Source organism: Penicillium verrucosum (genome assembly GCF_028828655.1).
Source record: "Penicillium verrucosum strain IBT 35672 chromosome Unknown utg000001l_segment0_segment0, whole genome shotgun sequence".
NCBI classification, from domain to species: domain Eukaryota; kingdom Fungi; phylum Ascomycota; class Eurotiomycetes; order Eurotiales; family Aspergillaceae; genus Penicillium; species Penicillium verrucosum.
The window spans coordinates 12468783-12490591 of NW_026643210.1; the positions used below are offsets into that span (position 1 = coordinate 12468783).

Genomic DNA, 21809 nt, shown 5'->3' on the forward strand with positions numbered 1-21809 from the left:
AAGTTGGCCAATTTATTCAGGCAACATGAGTGCCTTGTATTCAAGGCAAAAGAATTTCAGCGCGTTGCTTGCCAAACTCCTTCCCAATTATTATTGTCTATTGTCTCGACTTTCTTGTCCTACTTTTCTCATTCCACCCTTAAGCTCTCTGTCTCAATCAATTTGATCAAGAGCTCCATTCTCTCATTGTTGGATCTTTTGATCCATTCTGCAGGCCCACCTCCCCTGCTCCGTGTGTCGCTGGTGCTGTCCAGCTTTTTTCCCTCTCAATCCTCGGGCTCGATCACCAACACCATGGCGTTCTCTTTCGGCACCCCAGCCTCTACTGGCACCTCTAGCGGAAGTCTTTTTGGCACCGCAGGCAATGCTTTCGGCGCCAAGAAGGATAACAATGCGTCTAGTGGTAGCCTCTTCGGTAATGTTGGAGCTTCGGCCACCGGCAACAGCGCAGCGCCATCGCTTTTCGGAGGAAATACGGCAAGTGGCCAAAGCACACCAACCTTCGGCAATGCAGGCGCTTCCAATGCGACCAACGGCGGTACCTCGGCTTTCAGCTTCGGCGGCCAGGCTCCATCTGGAACTGGCACGCAGCCCAACTCACTCTTCGGTGCCGCTGCCGGCAGCCAGACTCCCGACAAGTCTACAGAATCGACTACACCTGCTAGCAACTCGTTGTTCGGTGGCGCGGGCGGAAAGAGTATGTTTGGCAACGCGGCCCCAACAGCTACCCCTGCTCCCGCGGGAAGCAATTTGTTCGGCAACAACTCCACCACCCCTGCTGGTCCCCCACCTGCATCCAACCCACCCAGCAGCTTATTCGGGGCTGCGAAACCCGAAGCCTCGACTACCCCGACCGCAGCCCCATCATCTACCACGCCTGCTACCTCACAGGCGCAGCCATCTAACAATATGTTCGGAGGAGGAGGAACCAAGCCACTGTTCGGAGGAGGCGCAACCGCTGCTGCACCCAGCGGCGGCCTATTCGGTGCAGGCAAGCCAGCCGAACCAACCGCTCCTACGACTGCTGCAGACACCACTCCCAAGTCACTCTTCGGCACAGCTGCACCCGCGGCTGGTGCGCCAAGCTCGCAGACACCCTCTCTGTTCAACAATACGGCTGCTCCCGGCGGCGACTCCGCTCCGAAGTCTGCATTCCCGGCCCTCGGCGCTCCTGCATCCACCGCAAACACAACTCTCTCACTAGGAGCTCCCGCCACGTCGAGTGCTACCCCTCAAAAGTCTCTTTTCCCCTCCACCGGAAGTGCCACATCTACAGCTGCTCCCTCCACTACTCCAGCAACGGCTCCTCTTGGAGGAAGCCTGTTTGGGACCTCAGCTCCCTCCACTACTTCAGGTGCTGCGGCCACTGCCGCGCCTGCTACTACTACACCTGCTGCACCTACGGGCGGTCTGTTCGGCCAAGCTGCTACTACTACGCCTTCCACTCAGCCAGCGACTTCTACCAGTTCAGCCCCCCTTGGTGGCCTTGGCGGTCAAACAACCGCTGCTCCTACTACAACCGCCGCCGCCGCCGCTCCAGCTGGACCCACCGCCCTTGGCCAGTCTACCACGGGGCCCGCTCCTCCAGCCCAGTCACGTCTGAAGAACAAAACCATGGATGAGATCATTACTCGATGGGCCACGGATCTCGGCAAATATCAAAAGGACTTCCGCGAGCAGGCGGAGAAGGTTTCTGAGTGGGACCGTCTGCTGGTGGACAATGGTACTAAAGTACAGAAGCTGTACGGCAGCACTGTTGATGCGGATCGAGCTACCCAGGAGGTTGAGCGTCAATTGTCGGCAGTTGAAGGTCAACAGGATGAGCTCAGCTCATGGTTGGATCGATACGAGCGTGAAGTCGACGAGATGGTTACCAAGCAGGTGGGCCCTGGAGAGTCCCTTCAAGGACCTGACCAGGAGCGTGAGACAACGTAAGTACAACCTGCAACACAATATCTGATGTTTATGGGTTTGCTAATATAGCCAATAGTTACAAACTGGCTGAGAAGCTCTCGGAACGCTTGGACGAAATGGGCAAGGATCTTACCAGCATGATCGAAGAGGTCAACGGTGCTTCATCCACATTGACCAAGACCAACAAAGCGGATGAGCCGGTACGTCACAACCCAGGACTTATCCCCTTTTTGTGGACATTCTTTTTGCTCACGCATCTCTATAGATCTCGCAGATTGTCCGCATTCTCAACGCGCACCTGTCCCAGCTGCAGGTCATCGACCAAGGCACTTCGGACCTGCAGTCCAAGGTTGCCGCCGCCCAAAAAGCAGGCCAGTCGATCTCTGCCCGTCTCGGATACGGCTATCCTAACAATGGTATGGGCAACAACAACACCGCTGATGATTTCTACCGCTCCTTCATGCAAGGGCGGTAAAGGGGTGGATGGATGTTTCTAATGATTTGAACTCGGAGTTATCGGCTACTTGGCACCTCGATGTGCTTTGGGGGAATGTTCTGTTGTAGTCAGGGAATGCTAATAGTCGGTCACAATCAAATGCTTTTCATGCGCTTTGTGATTAACCACTTTGAACTTTTGTAAAATCCAATGCAATAGGATTGACAAATTCTTCTCGGATGCTCATTGTACATTATGTCCTTCTGGTCACTATTGCTAATTTTGATGCTCGGACTGAGCCTCCAGAAGATCCACCACTTTTCTCTGTCTTTCTGCAAATTTCTGTACTCCTTCTGACTTAGCTGTTCCTTTTGCTGCTAGATGTACAGGCAAAAGGCAATTGACCCTTGTGGTTCCTGATCAGTCGGTCAGCACCTGCATCTAGCAGCAACCTGACAAATTCCACGTCGTTTTTCTGCGCTGCCAGGTGCAATGGCGTATTGCCTTCTCCATCTCTTGGTTGTACATCAGCGCCTTTTTGCAACGAATGCCTTGCAGACTCCAGAGCGCCAGAACACGCTAGTTTGTGCAGCGGCGTCACTCCCAGTCTAGTTTTAGGCTCCAGGTCGGCACCATACTGTAGTAATCTCTTAAAAAGCCCCAAATCTGCTTTCGACGTCGCACAATGCAATGGTGTGATGTTGATATTATTTCCCCGTCCTGGATTGGCCCCCCGTTCCAGCAGGAGAGCAGTCATAGAGGTCGGCCCCAGGTCCCTGCTTACACTGCACTCCCAGAGTAACCCCCGCAGCAATGGCGTGTTCCCATTTGACGATCTTGCCTCTATATCTGCACCCTGATCCAGCAGGAACGCGGCAGTTTCTACCCGGCCAAACCAGCATGCCAGATGCAGTGGTGTCTCGCCATTCTTGTCTCGCACCTCGAGATCGGCTCCTTTCTCCACCAATAACTTGGTGGTGTTGATATTCATGGAGGATGCCAGATGCAGGAGCGACCGTTCATGTAGAGTTATACCCCGTGCATCCAAGTTGGCACCACTTTCTATCAGACATCGGGCCACTTCCACGGAGCCAGACTCACACGCCACCTGCAACGGAGTCTCTTTCACGTCATTCGTAGATTCCAGGTTGGCGCCTTTCTCAATAAGAACTCTCGCCACTTCCTCGCGGCTCTTGTGGCTTTTTTCAGCTGCAAGATGCAATAGGCTGCCCTTGTAGCCCGTCAAGTTTACATCAATGCCGTTGTCAAGCAAAATGCTAACGACGGCTGCTCTGTTGCGAAGCACGGCTGAGGTGATTGGGTCTTTGGTCCCCTGGCCGCCTTTGGCGTGCGGATTGGCTCCATGTGCCAATAGCAATGAAACAATATGTGCATGGCCACATTGAGCGGACTGTATCAGTGGCGTTTTTTTTGTTTTCTTGTGCCTCGATTCGATATCTGCTCCTTGTCGGAGTGATTCTTCGGCTGTTCTTAGATGTCCCTGGTTTGCTGCCCAATGGAGTGCACTCCCTTGGTGTTGTCGGGCATTGTAGGCATAGAGAAAGGGGTTCAGGAGGATATAACAGCGACGACTGGTTCTCGCAAATGAATTTATGTCCTTTTGGCAGTCTTGGGTCTCTGCTATCGCTAGGAGAAGCTCGTTTGGTAGGATAAAGAGAGTCATGGGGGGGGTATTTGTCGGAGATTTAGTCTAGGTCAGATGGAAGGAGCCTCAGTGTACCTGGTTTTGCCAAGTAACTCAACCCCAGGTGTTGTTGTATATGGGCATCGAGTTAATTGGCAGGGCCGGGTAACTAGTACTCCGTAGACTATTCCGCTTTGTGTTTTAAGTGGAGACAGTTGGCAACATTCATTACAAGACAATTTCCTCGGGTTAGTTGGGGTCTTCCCAAACACCGTGAACATAATCTAGAAAAAAATAAGAAAATCTCCTGTGAAAATATATAGGTAGTATGTTAAGGCTACAGACATAAACACTAGTTGATTGTGCGGAGCCTTCCTACATACTATTTCCAAGCGAGCTACTAAGCCTATACAAAAGAAACTCCATATGCTATGGCAGAGCGATGTCATGTTTAGGAACAGGCGCTGAAAACGACACGATCTCAAGGCAGCAGGTAGGCACGATAGCTCATTGGAGCGGAGATGGTATTATACACAGCAATTGGAGGAGTTCTTCATATTAAACATAAGATGGGTGCACGGAGCCCATCAGCGGCTCAGGCCATCACTGAAAAGAAGCCAGTTAGCAATACCCTTTACAACAGAACGAGGAAATAGATGGGAAAGTATTTCCAGACTTGCACTTACATGTGGGTCTCAAGCTCATCCAAGTGCTTGCGCTGCTCGCTGATCTTCTTCTTGAGCTGAGCAAGCCTGTCAAACCGATTAGCTCCCCGCTTCAGCCTCATTGTTTTCAGCGTTATAAAACTTACTTCTCAAGCTCCTTCTCACGGATGTAAAGGCTCTCTTGGGCAGCTTCGCGCTTGGTGAATGCATCACTAGTGTAGGGACATATGTTAATGATCATGCGGATATGATGTCATCTCACTGCGGCAAGGCAGACATCGGGCTGTCTGTTCGCCGTAATCGAACTTGGAGTGTAACTTTCGCAGTCAACTTGCATCTGACTTACCCAGAAGAGGCACCACCGCCAGAGCGGGGAGCACCGGTATCACCTTCGCCCATACGAGGGACAGCTACCGAGAAGGAGCGGGTGAAGACTGCCCGGTTGGCAGTAGCAGCGGGACGGGCAAATTGACGAAGCATGATGATTTAGATAGTAGAGGATTTGAAAGTGAGATTTTGAGATGGATTCAGGATGAAGTTGATAAAGTACGAGGAGAACTAAAGCAAGGCAAGCTTATAGCAAATGACGTTACTTGCCAAGAAACATCATGTGATGGGTATTCGGAAGGAGCCAGCTTATGTCAGAGTGTAGATCATGTGAACAAAAATTTCTGATAAGTCGGGGCCTTCTCATTCGACTTTCTATTTGGGCTCGTGTATATAACTAGTGAACTAGTTAATAACTAGTTCACTAGGTACTTCAACTACATTGATCACAGGGATCATAGGGATCACAGGGATCATAGGGATCACAGGGTTGGTCACATCATTGATCTATTATAGCTGACACTTTTGTTTTTTTTTCTCCCTCGTATTTCTTTTTACTTTTCTACAATACAGATAGGCTAATAGTTAGAGCCCTACTTTATACCAATTCGTTCTAGACTGTTTCGAACATATCCTGTCTGCGTTTTTGTGATCTCGAATGAGGCGCAAGTAAGGAAACCCCCGGGCGATTGGCGGATGCGGAATGGGGGATGACGCCGTAGGAGGCCCACCGAACCACACAGAAGCGATGAGAGAAGATTTGTGTATAGTGTATGGCAAAAAGTAATAGGTTGGGCAATTTTATAGGCCATATAAAATAATAAATTAGATTAACAAAAGAAGAACAAGTGTAAGTGAATCTCAAGTCAGCCATTCTTTTTTTTTTGATATTTCACAAAAAAAAACACAAAACCCGAAGTGGGTTGTTCAGGTAAATCCCAACAACACCGCCTTCTGCCCCCCTCCTTTCCTCCTACCTCCTCTCTCTCAACTCCCTACTCCTTCACTTCCATCTTTCATCCATCTCGCTATTCCTTAATCACCTTCTTTTCCTCTTTCATAAACCAGGTCAGTGTCTTCCTGTTGTTTTCCGAGTTGAATTTGCCCTCTCCTCGCCCTATTTCTATGCCCATCCCCCCGTCATCAACGCAAAACCCACACATATCAACATTCATGGTGGAAAGAGACCATCTGAAAACTACAATCCCCACCCCCAAAAATTCAATCCATGGAATCGCGCCACAATTTGCGGTGAAACCAAATGTTCTCGTCTCCTTGTTTACTCGTTAAACCGTTGCCGCGACCGCTTTCCTGCGATAACCCCCTCGACGACATACGGGGAGACCCAAGGGCCCAGTAACCGCCACGATCGTCATGATCGACCAAATTTCTGGGGCCTTTAGTCTTTGGTCCAAATATCTTGATTTAGAGACCTTCGACGTGATACTCATGGAAAATTAACTGGGCCCTTCCCTGTATATTTGAAGGGGGTGGTCGAGGATCGATATCTACCCCTCGCCATCGCCTACTTGCACTCTTCCGATGGCGTGATTTCCAGCCCTCATCTCAAACACTATCAATCTGAGGATGCAAACTCAAGTGAGGGAAGAGAGAAAAAAAAATGGCTAACTTAGTTCTGACTGTAGAAAACACACATTCACCATGGGTCACGAAGACGCTGTTTACCTCGCCAAGCTCGCTGAGCAGGCCGAGCGCTATGAAGGTTGGTTTATCTTAAATCTATATCATTTAGTTGCACAGGCCTCTGACAATGCGACACAGAGATGGTTGAGAACATGAAGGTCGTCGCCTCGGCCGATGTTGAGCTCACTGTTGAGGAGCGCAATCTCCTGTCTGTCGCCTATAAGAACGTCATTGGTGCCCGCCGTGCCTCGTGGAGAATCGTCACCTCTATTGAGCAGAAGGAGGAGTCCAAGGGCAACGAGTCTCAGGTTACTCTCATCAAGGAGTACCGCCAAAAGATCGAGGCCGAGCTTGCCAAGATCTGTGACGATATCCTCGAGGTTCTGGATGAGCACCTCATCAAGTCTGCCCAGAGCGGCGAGTCCAAGGTCTTCTACCACAAGATGAAGGGTGACTACCACCGCTACCTTGCCGAGTTCGCCATTGGCGACCGCCGTAAGGGTGCTGCCGACTACTCTCTGGAGGCCTACAAGGCTGCCACCGAGATCGCCTCCACTGACCTTGCCCCTACCCACCCCATTCGTCTCGGACTCGCCCTCAACTTCTCAGTCTTCTACTACGAAATCCTGAACTCCCCTGACCAGGCTTGCCACCTCGCCAAGCTTGCCTTCGATGATGCTATTGCTGGTATGTGAAAATACATATTTTGCCACGTGCATGGGCCAAAGCTAATATCTTGTCTGCAGAGCTCGACACCCTGAGCGAGGAGAGCTACAAGGACTCTACTCTCATCATGCAGCTCCTCCGTGACAACCTCGTAAGTGTTTAAATCATCTGGTCATTCAATTTGTTCATACGCTGACCCGCATTTCCCACCAGACCCTCTGGACCTCGTCCGAGGCTGAGCCCACTTCCGAGGCCGCCCCTGCTGAGAAGAAGGAGGAGGCCCCGGCCGCTGAGGCCGAGAAGCCCGCCGCCGAGTAAATGATTAACATCTAAAAAGACCTTGTTGATGGACACGCGTCCTCGGGACGGATGGAACAACCGAGAGAAGGAGAGCGCGCGACGGGTCTTCTGGTGCAAGGACATAGCTTGGACACGAAGGAGGAAATGACGATGAGATGCATTGGCCCGATGGTCGGTCTATAGTATCGCAGAGACTCGCAAGGGTTTGGTGTGAGAAATACTGCGACCTTTTGGTGTCGATGCTCTGTCATTTTGCCTTGAATCTTTTCTACTTGTCTACTTGCCTTCTGCTTTGACTCGGCGCTTGTTCTCTGCCCTGGGGAATATCCATCCTGTCTCCTCTTTTCGTTTTTTTCATTCTCCTTGTTATTTTGTCTACTTTGCCTCTTAACTACCCGAAGAGTCCCCTTGCGCGCACTCTCCCAGCCCAACACACATACAGAATTTTCTCAAATCAGTTCCTTATCAGGACTTCAACAAGGGTATCCCTGCTGATCCCTAACCTGGCTTTTCACCTTTCCTATTGATCACTCCCCCAGTATATGTGCCATGTGGCGTTCTGATTCTCACTAGATGTGGTTTCGAAGATAATCTGTCGTACATTGTCCCGGTAATTCTTTGTGAATCATTGTAGCTGAGGCATAGATGACTATGTGTGTAAGTCTATGATTATTGCTGGATGCTGCAGAGTATATAGCACGCTGTCTTGTTCCAAGTAAACTAGGCCCGGCAGATAATAGAGGCGAGCATACATACGTATATATATAATAAGCTCATCCTGTTTCTTGGTTACACACTCCCTTACACAATATCTTCATTCCCTGCCTGTTGGCAGCATGACCACTGATCAGGATATCGAAGACACCGATTTAATCATTTACTGTATATAAACAACCAACAACATTTATTTAAATATAAATATAAGTACAATTAATTGACGTAAGCGAGGACTTTCCAATAGTCTGAAATATATATCCACACCCAATTAACATCCAAGTGAGAGAGTATGTACCATATAATTCAATATGTACATCTTAGAGATATGTAATAGAAAGGTGTACTGGAAATCCCTGTATTATTGCACAAGGGGAGGAAGATAACTATCTAGTTACGGACTATGTAGAGACTAATGATAACTGGGAGCAAACAACCGGAAGTCACATGACCTTCCAACAGTACAGCAAGGTCTGTATAAGATATAGTTAAACAACCCCACAGAATTGAACAGGATAGGTATGTAAAGCAAAAGAGATACAAGACCCTCAATACAAACTAGTCTCGTTTCGGAGAATGGAATCGGTACTCCGTACTATATATTTTGACTGGGGTGTGCATACGCCTGCGTACTGCGGACGAAGCCGCGATGATATCAGTGGCTGTATTAGTTAAGACACTATCGAGCTTATGTGCGCCTGCCGATGTCATATCGCGATTGATCGTCGCTTTTCTTCGATTGGTATGCATGCCATACTGTCTGTTCATTTGTTCCTTGTAATGACTGAATAATTCAAGTTGGATGGTGTTTTGACGAGCATTGTTCTTGGATGGCATTGGATTATCTATCTCCTGGTATAACAAACTTCGAAATTTTATGCATTTTATACAGATCTACAAAAGACAGGCTGAATTGAAATATTTTCTATTGCTATGGTCGAAACCACAATGCTACCAGCCACGCAGGGTCGATAAAAAGGGGTATGAGGACAATAAAGGGAAAATGGAGGACCTGAGACATGCACGCTCCTGGGTATGTCAAGTGCAAGAAGAAGCAAGAAGCAGGAAGCAGAAATAGAGCCACAATGATAACAATGATGAAAGTGGCATCTTTTGTCTCCCCATATAAAGACACGAGTCAGTCCAGTGGAGATAGCAGAAGAAAACAGAACATAAAAAAAAAAGTCGATATGCAGATGTACAAAGAGCCTCCCGAATATCGAGAGGGCATGTGAGGAAAGAGAAGAAGATAAATGGACTGCTCCAAAAGACCCCTAAGATGCTTTCCACTTCCCACGCCGTTCTGTTATGGCGATGACCGTCACCATGCAATGCTCATGACGAAGAAACATCTCAATGCTCCAGCAAGAGCCATTCAATCAAACCGAGTCTAGTCCCAGTCCCCGAAACGCCCAAGGTGCTATGCATCGAAAGACAATAAAAAAGGAAGAAAAAGTACAAGTGAAACGTGTTCACAGAGCCACCATAGAAAGAAATCGAAAAACGCCAAGAAAACGAGCGAAGAATAAAGAGAAGGGATAAAAAAGGAGCCAATAATATCGACAGGATTGAAGAGAGGCAGAGTAGTGGACCACTGCATTAGATAGGATAAAACAGGTTGCACACCGACTTTGAGGATGATGTAATGAAGAACTGGAAATTCAAATGCCAAGAAGTCAGGTGGTCACTGTGCAAGCAGGCATGTAGTGATGTCACGAACAATTGAAGTCCCCCCTTGAGTAAATGATTCGGATTCAGCCTCCCCCGGTTCAGTACCCTCCCCCCGTTTTAACAGGGGGACTGTGGAGATGATGATTTCGTGGCGTTTAAAACCGAGATGTGGTGTGTTCCAGGGTGGCCACTCGAACCAGTCGGGTGGCAGATATGATGTGTGCGAAAATGGTAACCGTAAGATTGCCCCCGGGTTTAATGCTGACCCCATTTGCCGAAAGAGAAACCGTAACCAGGAATTCCCTAACCCTGCTATTTTATGAGACCGTGACATGCTGACATTCGGCATGTAACTCATTGAGCGACCGCTTGAATGTGCGGTGAGAAGACAAATCCGTTGACCAGGGATTCGTTGTAATGAAGTGAAAATAATTCGAATCTCGGTAAAATCGGTGACCGTATGCAACGCATAGAACGCCCCCCCTGCCGCAAAACAACAGGTGATCCCTCCCGATTGACGTCCACGGGATGAGGTATCCGGCCACCTTGCGACATCTGTTTGGAAGAAAGCCGGTTTATTTTTGTGCTTTGCGTGCTTTCGTACTGCGATTCATTTCGCTCTTGGTCATGTTGCGAGTGAGACCACCGATGTAGTCTTGTAAGATTTTGTTCTCGTTTTCCAACTTATCATGGTCTGATTTGACTGCATCGATGCGTTCGGCAAGAGCCTGAAGGGACGATTGGAGAGCCTTGGCTTGTCTAAATTTTTTTTAAAAAAAATCCACTTGATTAGCTGCCGAAATCGTCGAATTTTCGTAACTCTGTATCCAAACGCCTTAAGACGCCTTTTTGAACTCACTCCTGTAGGGTTTGTCGGGCCTCCTTGCCCAAACGCTCCAGATCAGCAGAATTGCGTCGTGGACTCATTGCGCGGGCGTCGTCGGGGGGAAACTCTTCCTCCTCGATTTCAATTTCGGGGTGGTCCCGAGGGACAAGGATCGAAGCACTGGGTTTGCGGCTCGCCATTCGCGGACGTTCTGATCGGCCTCGACGCTCGTTTTCTGCGTCGGATATAGAAGATGATGATGAGAGGGATGACATATGCATGCGGCTACCGTCGTTTGGTTGCGGCAGAGTGTCAACAGGGGAGGCTTCAGTCATTTCGGTATCTGATGCCATAAGGGTTACTGCTCGCGACACACAGAATCGAAAGGAGGTCCAGGATGGCGGTATGATCAAGATTCCACGATTGGGGTTTGCGAATTAAAAAGAGGCCGGAGGGGGAAAAAAAAGTGGCGGCTGATGAACGACCACGGTCTACCCCTAGCGATGTACCCCAGATGAGAAATCTGTGTTACGCTTGAGGTAGCTACCGGGTCGGTAAAAAGTCGAGTAGGAGAGGAGGATTGTGTAATTTTCAAGACGACCGTGGTCGACTTTGACTAAGTGAGTAATTTCGAAAGGCGTGGGTTGAGATGAATGCAATTCGAGATTGGTGGGAAGAGGGGAGGGAAAGGTAACCGGAGTGGGTTCAAAGGGAAGGTCTGTTGGGGGAAATTTTTTCTTCTTCTCTCTTTCCGGAAAGAGAGGCTGGCCACAAAAGAGGCGGGATCGAGGCTAGAGATGATATAGGAATAGACTCAAAGAGAAGAGACAGAAGTTAGAACGAAGAGAGAAAGAGAGGAGAGAGACAGAGAGAGAGAGAGAGAAGGGGAGTCAGAAAACCGAAAAGAGCTTTGGGGGAAAAAGGAAGAGAGTTTCGGTATTGGCGTTACAGCAGAGTTACTTGAAAGTGACCTGAATTGTGGTACGACGGGTGCGGTAACCAGGGGTACCTATGGAGTCTACAGTATAATTGTCTATCTTAGCACCTTTTCAGTAGGTGGAGGAACCCATGTCCCTTGGATCATCCCTCCAAGATGACCTTTTTTTCTTATTTTTTCTTCTATTTCCCTTTATTTTTTTTCGCTATAAGTTCTGTATTACCATTTATTTTACCTATGTAATGAATTAATGTATATTACCAATGTCCTAGATAGTGTGTGTGTAGCACATTATTAAAATAGTAACCCTTGGTAGATAGACAATATACGATATAATATATGTTACAACATATATAAAATTTCAAATTATACAAATAAATAAAATAAAATAGACCCGGTGAATATGTTGTATACAGAAAAAGGAAAAAAGAGGGGATTTTCTAGAAATGAGAGGCGTTCAGGAACTAACGGGTGGCTCCTTAGATTCCCCTTTCCACACACACCTTCCCGATAAGTACCCGGTACACCGCTTTAGCCTATTGACGCCATGTTCCAATTAAGTACTCGGTACATCATTGTGCATGCACTTGCTCTCCGGTTCCGCTCTTCTGCCTCCACCGCTACCTAGTGTGCCATTGATTTGACACGTATTGTGAAATTGAATACCTCTCTACTCCATAAGTCGATTTATATTGTACGGAGTAGTATGTATGCTTTCTTTTATTTTATATTCCCAGTCTGTTCGCTCTAGGAATTTGAGTCTTTCAGATGTCCTTGCCATAACCTGAGGAATAATCAAATTCGACCTTATATTGCCTACTAGTTAACTAGTTATAGTTGGTTAGAGTAACTAATGTATTATATAATATACAATATTGCATGTGGCCATACCCCCGTCCTTCAGGGGAGGGGGCCATGCAATGTCGATCGAGCCTCAAGAGTCAAATGACGCCATGAATATCATTGGCCCCTACAACGTAATTCCTCATATACACATCGTAGTTATAAACCACACATATTATAGAATGAGGATCTGTAACCTCGTATACCACCTTTTTTTTTGCGACGTATGTTGTATATGTAATTATTCTACCTCTCCTCGGTACGGTGACAGACAAGGGGGTAGATACAAGCCGCCCTTGGGCAAGATCGGCCGAAGAACAAAGGAGTACTCCGTACCAATACCCCGTACAGGTCCTGAAGGCTCAAACAAGGATGTCCTAATATGTAAATTGTCCACTTGCTAACATAAAAATTATAAAATGTACAGTATATTGGATGGCAGGAAAATAGATCCGACCATAAATCCCCGTCGCCCCTCGTTAGCCGCCTCCACCGCCACCTAAAAAAAAAAAAATAGAAAAGAAAACCAAATACAAGAAACAAAGATTCAAAGTTGAAAATAATCGGAGAAACTAACTGACTAACTTCAGTATTTTTTTTTTTTTTGGCTCCGCACTTAAGGCCTGTCGTAATATCCCGCGACCACTCATCATCTCCCGTCCTTAGTCCACTCCCTCATAACCAATGTGCGCCCAACGCTTGGGCTTCAGACGATCAGTCATTACCATGGATTTGGACATCCTTCCTTACTATTCGATGGACCGTTAGCCGAAAAGGAGGTGAAACCGAGTGCCATCATAAGTGCCGATCTTAAATTGTTTTTTAGTGCTGCTATAATATACTTTGTATGCTGCCTGGTCCCGGCAATATACCGTAGACAATACTATAACCATAAAATTGCCGACGTCACTTTTTTTTTTTTTCAAAGGTCCGGGGGTATGTACTAGTCTTCCGCCCTCGTTTTCATTGTCGCCGAGATATAGCCCTATCAGACTAAGCACAAAAAAAAAGTGGTTCAAGGAAAAGATATCAATACTCAAGTCGTACTTCTTCCTTCTTGCCCCGCTTAAATCTGGTGCTTATGCGGTGACAAGCCAACTCACCCCCTCATCTATCAAACCAGATGCGTTCCTGGATCCCGTTGTCAGATGACTTTTAACCCTAGGGGGGAACAGTTCTACGCTCAGGCCTGATACCGTATCTAGTACTTCTCGCGTGAACACATGTGTAACTACCAAAGGTGTACGGAGTACTTGTAACCTCGTACACCCTCTTCACCGAAGTCCATGAGGTGGGGGCGTGTGACATACTTTTGGGCCCGTAATCTAAAATAGGTTGATAAGGACTGTATTGTATTTAAGTATTTAAATATTTAAGTATTAAGTATTAAGTATTTAGGTTATAAATGATCATATATTGTACTGGTTCACATTTATATTAATTCGGATGGTTCCCGCTAAGCCCAAGGAAAAACGTGGTCATTGGGGCAACTAAGACAAAATCAATATCAGACTATGATCACCTTAATATAAAATAAAAACCATTAACTAACTAGTTAGTTAACTAGTTAACTAGTTAACTATTATTACATACTTTGTTTATGAGACACCCATGGATTCTCCGTAAGTTGCACATCGTAATATCAAACCTTTTGAAATTACATTTCCATTTTCGCTTCCCAAAGGAAATCATTCCGAATGACGGTCAAAACCGAAGTATCCGCCGATCTGCAAGTGCGTTTAGTTTCATTTCGTTGATTCGTGCCCTACACTATCCCGAACCCCCCACCTATACGAACGCGTCGTTTCGTTCCCCAATTACGGAGGGGGCGTCAAGGGTGTTTAGTCGCACGCTAGAGTGGGTATTTTCCCCCTTCTTTTTGCTTCTTTTTTTCGCCCCTCTCCGGGTTCTAAGTGGTCACCTTCCCGTCTTTTTTCGATGCATAATTCAGGTCCAATCATCTTGACTAGAATTTTAAGAGTCGAGCATTTTAGTGAGCTATGTCGAGGCATGTCGCTCCAATATTGCCGTTTGCAGTAGGCCTGATCTGAAGGATTCTACCTTACGTATGTGGAAGGCTTCCGATTATTCCATGCATTGAAGAATCGAATATAATCTTTTTTCCTCCAATGGCCCGAAGAAGATACCCGCGTAGCGTAGAATAGAGTTCAATGTCGATGATATAGCCGAGGATATCAATCTGCCAAGTGTGTCGTAGAACCGTGTCTGACATCGTCTCAAATTATTGTAACTACATAGTTATATGTTGTATAGTCTTGAAAGTACACACCGAACAGCATGAACAGCATGTTTGTGGCAAAAATAGCATGAATGATCTTTCATTGCGCAACCGTGCCAAGCGCCCAATACACCTGCCGGGTATTGGTGCGCCCTAGAAGGTGCAAGATTTTCACTAGATGCAAAATACTAGAAATTAGGTATCTTTTGTATGACTTACCTATACAAAAGGTACATAGGCACCCTCGTAGCTGTGGTAGTAATTGGAGAATGACTCGGATGTCCTTATATTCGTCCAATGCGTCAATAATTATCACTAGGTAGGAAGGAATCAGAAGTTAGCTCACTTCTAATCTTCGTAGGAGCTAAAGGAGTGACTTATCAACCTACTCTTTCCATGATTTACCTACAACATCGGGGTCGTCGTCAAGTGCTTTCTAAACACCTGGAATCAGCTGAGGAAGATATACTAGTAGCTCTCTTGCGATCGTCGAAAAAAGCTTCATAGCATTCCCTCTTTCCCCTTCTCCCCACTTGAAAAAGAATCGCATCTAGGAGCTTCGTCTCTTTGAAGGATTTTGCTATTGTTCGGAAGATGGTTGATTTTCCAATCCCCGCTCTACCATTCAGCCAAAATATGCATTTCCCTTATAGTGACACTGCCTATTCTGCGATCTGACGCAGAAGCTCGGTTCTTATGCCCGGGAGACATTCATCCTCATGTTGATCCATATATGGGTTCAACTTGGCACCACGCACCATCGGCAGCTTGTCGAGGCTTAGATTCCATCCAGTGCGGTCTGCACCCTAAGCTAAGGCCGCTTAAGAAGATCCTATTTAAATTTAAGCCGATTATGCCTGAGCGATTTGGCGGAGGAGCCTACTCTGTTCAACCAGCAGAGATAAAATGAAAGATGATTTGTATTTCTCGAAATCCTGGATAGATTTGTCCACCTCCGTGCGTTTGAGGGGCCATTTCAAAGCTCGAATACCGAGCCTTCTCATCATTTGCTTCCCCTTTACAGGATCAATCTTCTCTTTCAAGCCCTCAAGGCGCGAAAGACAATCGCTGATATTGTTGACTAGCGAAGAGGAAGTGAATAGCATTGTGTCGCAAGGTTCCTAGAGAAGTTGTCCCAGCCTATAGAGGATGCTTTCAAGACCTGTAACTGTTCGCTGTGAGGTGATGATTTGGTTCCGCGCATCTTTTGTCTCTTGTATATAGCTTCCACAAATCTTCACTATATTTCCCGCTGCGGCACTATAATAGGAACATTACTGTAGGCTAGAGCATGAAAGTTGCCCGACACTGCAATGCCATGTAGCTTAACTCCGCCATATAAGCCGATCTCTGATAACGCAGAATTATACAGAAATACCAATTACCTAAACCGGTTATCTCAAGTAATCAACACGGAAGCGCACTCAACAAATTGGCGCATCAAGTCCAGAGTAGATCGCGGTTCGTATCGTAGCTGCACACCCTCTTTTGAGAGCTAAGATGATGTGGTGAATACGTGTGATACTTAGTCTCCAAAATGTAATTAAGACGGTCTAGGAGACTTAAGCAGCGGTGACAAGGCAAAGAAATAGCTATGATCGAAAAACACCCCATGAAATGAAATATACCATCTACTACTACGACTGCATACGCAACATCTGTTTGATCGCCCAATGGCAGTAAAAGTAAAACAGGAAAATGAGTTCAAGGACACTTAGGGAAAATATCCGGAGGGTCCTAATTTCCATCATGTCCACCGAGCTATGTACAGTACCCCAGATACATCACGCCATTCTATCCTCCAATTCAACCATCAACGCCGGCTTATTCCAGATCGTATACACATCCTGGTCGATCCAATTTTCACTCTCCTTGCAGATATGGATATCAAAATTGTAAAGAAGTTTGGACAGAATCAAGCGCATTTCTAGGTAGGCAAGGCTTTGCTCTCGGGTTAATACATTGTTGATAAGTGGCGAGGTCAAGAATGAGAAGGGGAACAAAGACATACTTTTTACCGAGACAGTTCCTCGGCCCCAAACTGAAAGGCTGCACCACATCTCTTTTATCATTGATAAACCGCGGATCAGATCCCAGCCAACGTTCTGGGATGAATTCTTCTGGGAAGGCAAAGTTGGCCGCGGCGTGATATGACGCGTAGTGGTGGGTGGAAACAGTTATCTGTCGAGTTTCTTTTTAGCTGTTGCTGGCTTATGTCAAATGAGAAATGTATATAGTTACATATTCAGGCAGTATATGTCCATCCACAACATCGCCGCCCTTAGGGATGATTCGTGGCAGGTTCGTGACCAGTGGAGGGTACAAGCGGAGGGATTCTTCGATCACTGCGTTGAGGTATTTCAAGCGAAGACACTTTGTTGATGTGATATCTCTGTCTTGGGAGAATGCGGAGCGCACCTCTTTGCATAGATCAACCATGGCTTGAGGATTTTTGCACAGATAATATACACATCCCGAGAGAAGTGAAGCGGTCGTTTCGCTTCCAGCGATAGTTATACTGCACGTACACCATTGTCAGCTTATGAATAGGAATAGGATAAATGTAAATGTTGGCATACAAAACCGAATTTGCATGAATCTCTGCCCGACTCATGATCGGCTGGTCCTCAATGAACTGCTCCTTCTCGTCACACAAACCATGTTTCAGTATGGAAGACATGAAGTCAGGTCTAGTTGTTCCCTTTTCCAGTCGGCGATCAGCCTTCTGCGCACTAAGATTGAAATGCTTCATCATTTGGCCTCTTAGATATTCCGGGAGACAGATGTCTTGCATTTTCCGTAGCAGTGAGAATTGGTTCACCACCGTCAGAAATGTGATACCCTTCAGCGTAGCAAATATAAGCGAGATCCAAGGATGCAGCTTGCTATTCTCTAGGCAGCCAAATGTTTCTGCAAACATTAGATCGCCCGTTATGTCAAATGTGACGAAGTTGAACCAGCTCTTGATGTCTTCTTCAGATTTGTCGTTTTTATTCATCTGCGTCCTCTCGCGCAGTCGAGATATAAGCAAATCTACAAAAGGGACAATCACTCCTTCCTGTTCGCGAAGACATTTGTCTGAAAAAGCATGGGACAGTAGGCGACGCTGTCTTGTATGGGATTCGTTATCCAGATATCCTGCGATACTGTCGCGGACACCGTTCAGCTTGGAGGCGTATAGCTTTGGGTCTTTAGCAAGCTGTGGTTTGCCTGGACGAAATCCGTAGATATCCTGGAATGCCTGCGGGCTGTTGAACGACAGTTCATTTGGACCAATGCGAAGAACCGAGCCAAACTTATTATGCATACTCAGCATATCTATGTGGCTTCTCCCGCGCAATATGCTGATCCCTGATGGTATGCTGGATATGGCCCATAGTTTTGGACCTGGATATGACCGCAGCGGAGAGAACACGAGATTGTAGAAGATATGGCATGTTGTATAAATCAGAAACTTTCACTCGGTTAGCTCTATTGCATCGATACTTCGAGGCCCGTAATTGACCGAGTGGCTGGGTACAATACCAAGGTGGACACAGTGGCTATCCATAGATAACTCTGGGATACTACCTGCTCGGCGAGTTCACTAATGGTATGCACTGCACTCAGAAATACCTGCTGTGTTAGCAAGGCCATATTATTCATTTTGCCGTACCTCTGTAGCTGTGCAATGGATGTAGGGTTTTTGTTCCGTGCCTTAATAATCGAGGTGTACTAGGAATCAGAGCCGTTAAATAGTTATTCTTTGAACTATAAGTGATAAGCAAAGTTCGGGGGCACCCCAATTCAACAATTGTTCTGTGCGTGTGCGTGTGATGTATCAAATTCTATTGAAATTAAGACCAAACCTCTCGCGCTTTGACGAAGAGGTTGTGGGACAGCGTTATGCATATCTACTACATGTACAACATAGAATCAGACAAATAGCATACCTAAACCTCGTCGATGCATTTTGACGAAGAGGTTTTGGGACAGCGGCATACACATCTACTACGTGTACAACATAGAATCAGGCAAATAGAATATCTGCATTCCGTCTATGCGCTTTGAACTCTTGAAAGTCTTTACCAAGGAGCACGTGTCAGCACGTTATACTCCTCCATATGTTCAATTTAATTGTTTTTTTATACCGGATGTATATTATCCTGCATATGCCGTGTAATTTAGTATTGGGAATTGCGTGAGAGATGATTGGTAGGAAGTTTAGTATTCGGGCGCTCCCCAGTCTCACGTCTTGATGGTCTTTGGCAGAGGCTTAAGAGTACACTAACATAATAGTGATCTACAAATCTCGTAGAATGAACAGGAAAGTTTATCATTACCCTGTGCCTTCGAATTTTATTTTCTTTTGATTCACAATGGACCAATGGTTGTGTATTTTCTTATCTATGCCAGGTAACAAGTGGCTAGGCCAGACTATACACAGTTCCGTGTCACGCGAACGAATGCCATACCCCCTATAGCCTGAAAGGCAACACCTTTGTAAACAAAGTCCACATCCAAGCGAAGGACCATGGGTCTTTCCCAGTAACACCCAGTGTATCAGACATTTCATTGGCAGAATCAACCCGTTTACGATGGCTCGGGTGCGCAGGTACAAATGGACCGTGCAAAGCCCCAACGGCTCGTCGGCTCATATTGTAATATGCAAGAAGATCTATGTCACCTGATTTCTCACAAAGTTCGCCGATGCGATATCTATCGCACGCGAGATGGTACCGAACATAGCCGGTGAGGAATTCCTGTACACGGCGGCGGACACTCTCTTTGCCTGCAGAGTCTAGAATAGACTCCATGCGCCTCTTGCATGCAAGTGCAATATCGGAGGTCTCCCAGAGTACCTCTGTGAGTGCGCGTCCAGTGCATGCAGATACATTCAGTGGATAGTTGATGCGGTCGACAGCCGTATCACTCTCCTTGTAAAATGAGAAGAGATCGTTAACAGTGCCAACCCAATCCTCCAACTCTGCTTCAACTGATGCTATAGCAGACAGGTACTCTTTCTGAGGAAATTCCTGCTCAGGGAAGCACACCGCGCCCTGTACGGGGCCCTGGGCCGACATGCGCCGCACGTAGTCGGGGAACTTGGAGCCTGCGTAACCCCGAAAAAGAGTGCGCTCCACTGTGGTGGCTTGAATAAACTCGAGAGCCCCACGGAGAATGGTAGTTTGACAGTAGGGGCCGTAGAATTTGAGAAAGTCAGGTAGGGACTCAAAGAACCCCTGCCAGACGGGGTGTTGGATCTTAGTCTGAGCGGATAACTGGGGACACAGTCCGTCTAAGCTATCATGCTCTTCATAGTCGAGGTCATCAACTGACATTTGGTAGGCGTCGTAGACAACTGCCTTTTGGCGTATCTCGAGTGGTAGAAATGGAAACGTTGCGTGGGCGTACTCGCTCATGCCTGCCACTATCCTCTTGTCATGGGGCAGAAAAGCTGAGGCATAGTCTTGCAGTGCTTGAAAATCGGATCTAGAAAGACAGACGTCGTCCTGATAAGAGAACTTATCGAGAAAATCGACAAGAATGTCGCTGAGCTGTTGGGGTGTAATGCGCTCCATAGTTCTTAATAAAAATAAACCAAGGTATGTATGTAATCCAGGTGCTTGTTCAAAATGGCTTCTGATTTCACACTCTCTAACCTCAATAAGACATGCTTTGATTTATAGGTCTGGCTGATACAAGCCATCATCTACGTTAAGTTGATCTGAATTGGCAAAACCATCGTAGTCACATTATGATCAACGCTGCCCTTACCACTTCGCTGTATATTCTTGGTGGTTACACGCTCTATATTCTGGGTGGTTACACACTTTATACTCTTGGTGGTTACACACCAACCATGACATGGAATCCTCCTAAATCAGACCAACTATAACCTGCCACATGATATCCAGCCTAGCTTCAAAATAGAACAGATCGCCACGAGCGCCAGGATCGGTGACTGCGGAATGGGACTCGGCGACGAAAACGCGAATAGAGTTTATTGCGTGAGAAAATTGGATAAATCTAGGCAGTGAACAAATCTTGATCCAAAAGTCTAGATAACCTGGTCGGGTGGTCCAAATCGGGCGACGTGCACTGATTGTCTTTCAGAGGTCGTTTCGAAGGCTAGATAGAGCCCATATGGTTGACTGAACCATACACACATATGCAGCAACAGCAGGTCCGTGGCAAAGGCAAAGCAGGGTTAGTAGCGGTAAAGTGGCTGCAGAGGATTGATCTAGGTAATACCTGCAAAGTTAAAATATAGTGGAATTTATAGAGATTACTGTGGTTTCATTACTAGTTTGCTCTACTATAACCTCATCTCCATGGTGGACAGATCCTTTTGTTTGATGGTGACTATGAGTAAATACGTTGTAGGAAAGTGGAGTCGGTCTATCTTACGGGACGGGACGGCTCGAAATGAAACCTAAATATACGCCCCATATACGACAGACGAATAGGGTGCCATGCAGATTCTATCAACTTTATTCGGCCTAGTTACTTTAGGTAGTTTTCCCTGACTAGTTACCTAACTAGGTAACTTAGGTAGTTATTTATTCTAATAACTACTACATAAAAGGTATAAGCTTTACTTAGGTATCGTATATAGGCCGCGTACGACTAAGGAGGGTATTATTTTGCTAAGCGAAGCGAAGTAAAGTAAATAACAGAATTTGGAATTTACTTACTACCTAGGTAGTATACTAAAATCCCTGGATCTTAGATTCGAGATCTAGCCTCTGATTGGCCGGGAAATTCGGTAGTAACGTGATTATGGTTGGAGATTTGATGAATACTCGATGTGAGATTCATGCAGGATCGGATTGAAAAAGCTAGCGGTGAGGCATGCTGTTTTGATCGGCAGTTCTAGCTGTACATAGTGGCAACTAGGCCTACATGGGTACTGATATTGTGCCCTGTGACTTGAGAAGCCAATGTTGAATCCGAAGGATATGATAATGATTCCCAGTCATTGTAGACTGTATAGGTTGTA

General features: G+C 46.5%; 8 protein-coding genes across 8 annotated transcripts; 2 read left to right on the forward strand and 6 right to left on the reverse strand.

The window, feature by feature from the left end:
* Positions 1-294: 294 nt before the first annotated feature.
* On the forward strand, positions 295-2389 carry N7516_004590 (putative nucleoporin Nsp1; the record flags this gene model as incomplete). The annotated part of the gene is made up of 3 exons (XM_057217310.1): positions 295-1931; positions 1991-2114; positions 2180-2389. 3 exons carry the CDS (start codon positions 295-297, stop codon positions 2387-2389), a joined length of 1971 nt encoding a protein of 656 aa, XP_057079193.1.
* A 319-nt stretch (positions 2390-2708) lies between these two features.
* N7516_004591 (uncharacterized protein) lies at positions 2709-4034 on the reverse strand (the record flags this gene model as incomplete). Its single annotated transcript, XM_057217311.1, has 1 exon — positions 2709-4034. One exon carries the CDS (start codon positions 4032-4034, stop codon positions 2709-2711), a length of 1326 nt encoding a protein of 441 aa, XP_057079194.1.
* A 548-nt stretch (positions 4035-4582) lies between these two features.
* N7516_004592 (uncharacterized protein) lies at positions 4583-5140 on the reverse strand (the record flags this gene model as incomplete). The annotated part of the gene is made up of 4 exons (XM_057217312.1): positions 4583-4601; positions 4682-4747; positions 4807-4872; positions 5007-5140. 4 exons carry the CDS (start codon positions 5138-5140, stop codon positions 4583-4585), a joined length of 285 nt encoding a protein of 94 aa, XP_057079195.1.
* Positions 5141-5847: 707 nt separating this feature from the next.
* On the forward strand, positions 5848-7765 carry artA (14-3-3 adaptor artA). Its single transcript, XM_057217313.1, has 5 exons — positions 5848-6055; positions 6634-6710; positions 6770-7318; positions 7378-7448; positions 7511-7765. Exons 2-5 carry the CDS (start codon positions 6650-6652, stop codon positions 7613-7615), a joined length of 786 nt encoding a protein of 261 aa, XP_057079196.1. The 5' UTR covers positions 5848-6055; positions 6634-6649; the 3' UTR covers positions 7616-7765.
* Positions 7766-10462: 2697 nt separating this feature from the next.
* On the reverse strand, positions 10463-11161 carry N7516_004594 (short coiled-coil protein; the record flags this gene model as incomplete). The annotated part of the gene is made up of 2 exons (XM_057217314.1): positions 10463-10741; positions 10842-11161. 2 exons carry the CDS (start codon positions 11159-11161, stop codon positions 10558-10560), a joined length of 504 nt encoding a protein of 167 aa, XP_057079197.1. The 3' UTR covers positions 10463-10557.
* Positions 11162-15489: 4328 nt separating this feature from the next.
* On the reverse strand, positions 15490-15933 carry N7516_004595 (uncharacterized protein; the record flags this gene model as incomplete). Its single annotated transcript, XM_057217315.1, has 2 exons — positions 15490-15626; positions 15711-15933. 2 exons carry the CDS (start codon positions 15931-15933, stop codon positions 15490-15492), a joined length of 360 nt encoding a protein of 119 aa, XP_057079198.1.
* Positions 15934-16611: 678 nt separating this feature from the next.
* N7516_004596 (cytochrome P450) lies at positions 16612-18264 on the reverse strand (the record flags this gene model as incomplete). The annotated part of the gene is made up of 5 exons (XM_057217316.1): positions 16612-16768; positions 16839-17008; positions 17069-17345; positions 17407-18135; positions 18215-18264. 5 exons carry the CDS (start codon positions 18262-18264, stop codon positions 16612-16614), a joined length of 1383 nt encoding a protein of 460 aa, XP_057079199.1.
* Positions 18265-19284: 1020 nt separating this feature from the next.
* Positions 19285-20388, reverse strand: N7516_004597 (terpene cyclase; the record flags this gene model as incomplete). Its single annotated transcript, XM_057217317.1, has 1 exon — positions 19285-20388. One exon carries the CDS (start codon positions 20386-20388, stop codon positions 19285-19287), a length of 1104 nt encoding a protein of 367 aa, XP_057079200.1.
* Between the last annotated feature and the right edge of the window lie 1421 nt (positions 20389-21809).

What these genes read in the sequence shown, in the direction of transcription:
- artA (XM_057217313.1), top strand. Translation starts at nt 6,650, where the DNA reads ATGGGTCACGAAGACGCTGTTTACCTCGCCAAGCTCGCTGAGCAGGCC. An exon ending in CTTCGATGATGCTATTGCTG is followed by an intron (nt 7,319 to 7,377) that starts GTATGTGAAAAT and finishes TCTTGTCTGCAG; the next exon opens with AGCTCGACACCCTGAGCGAG. An exon ending in AGCTCCTCCGTGACAACCTC is followed by an intron (nt 7,449 to 7,510) that starts GTAAGTGTTTAA and finishes ATTTCCCACCAG; the next exon opens with ACCCTCTGGACCTCGTCCGA.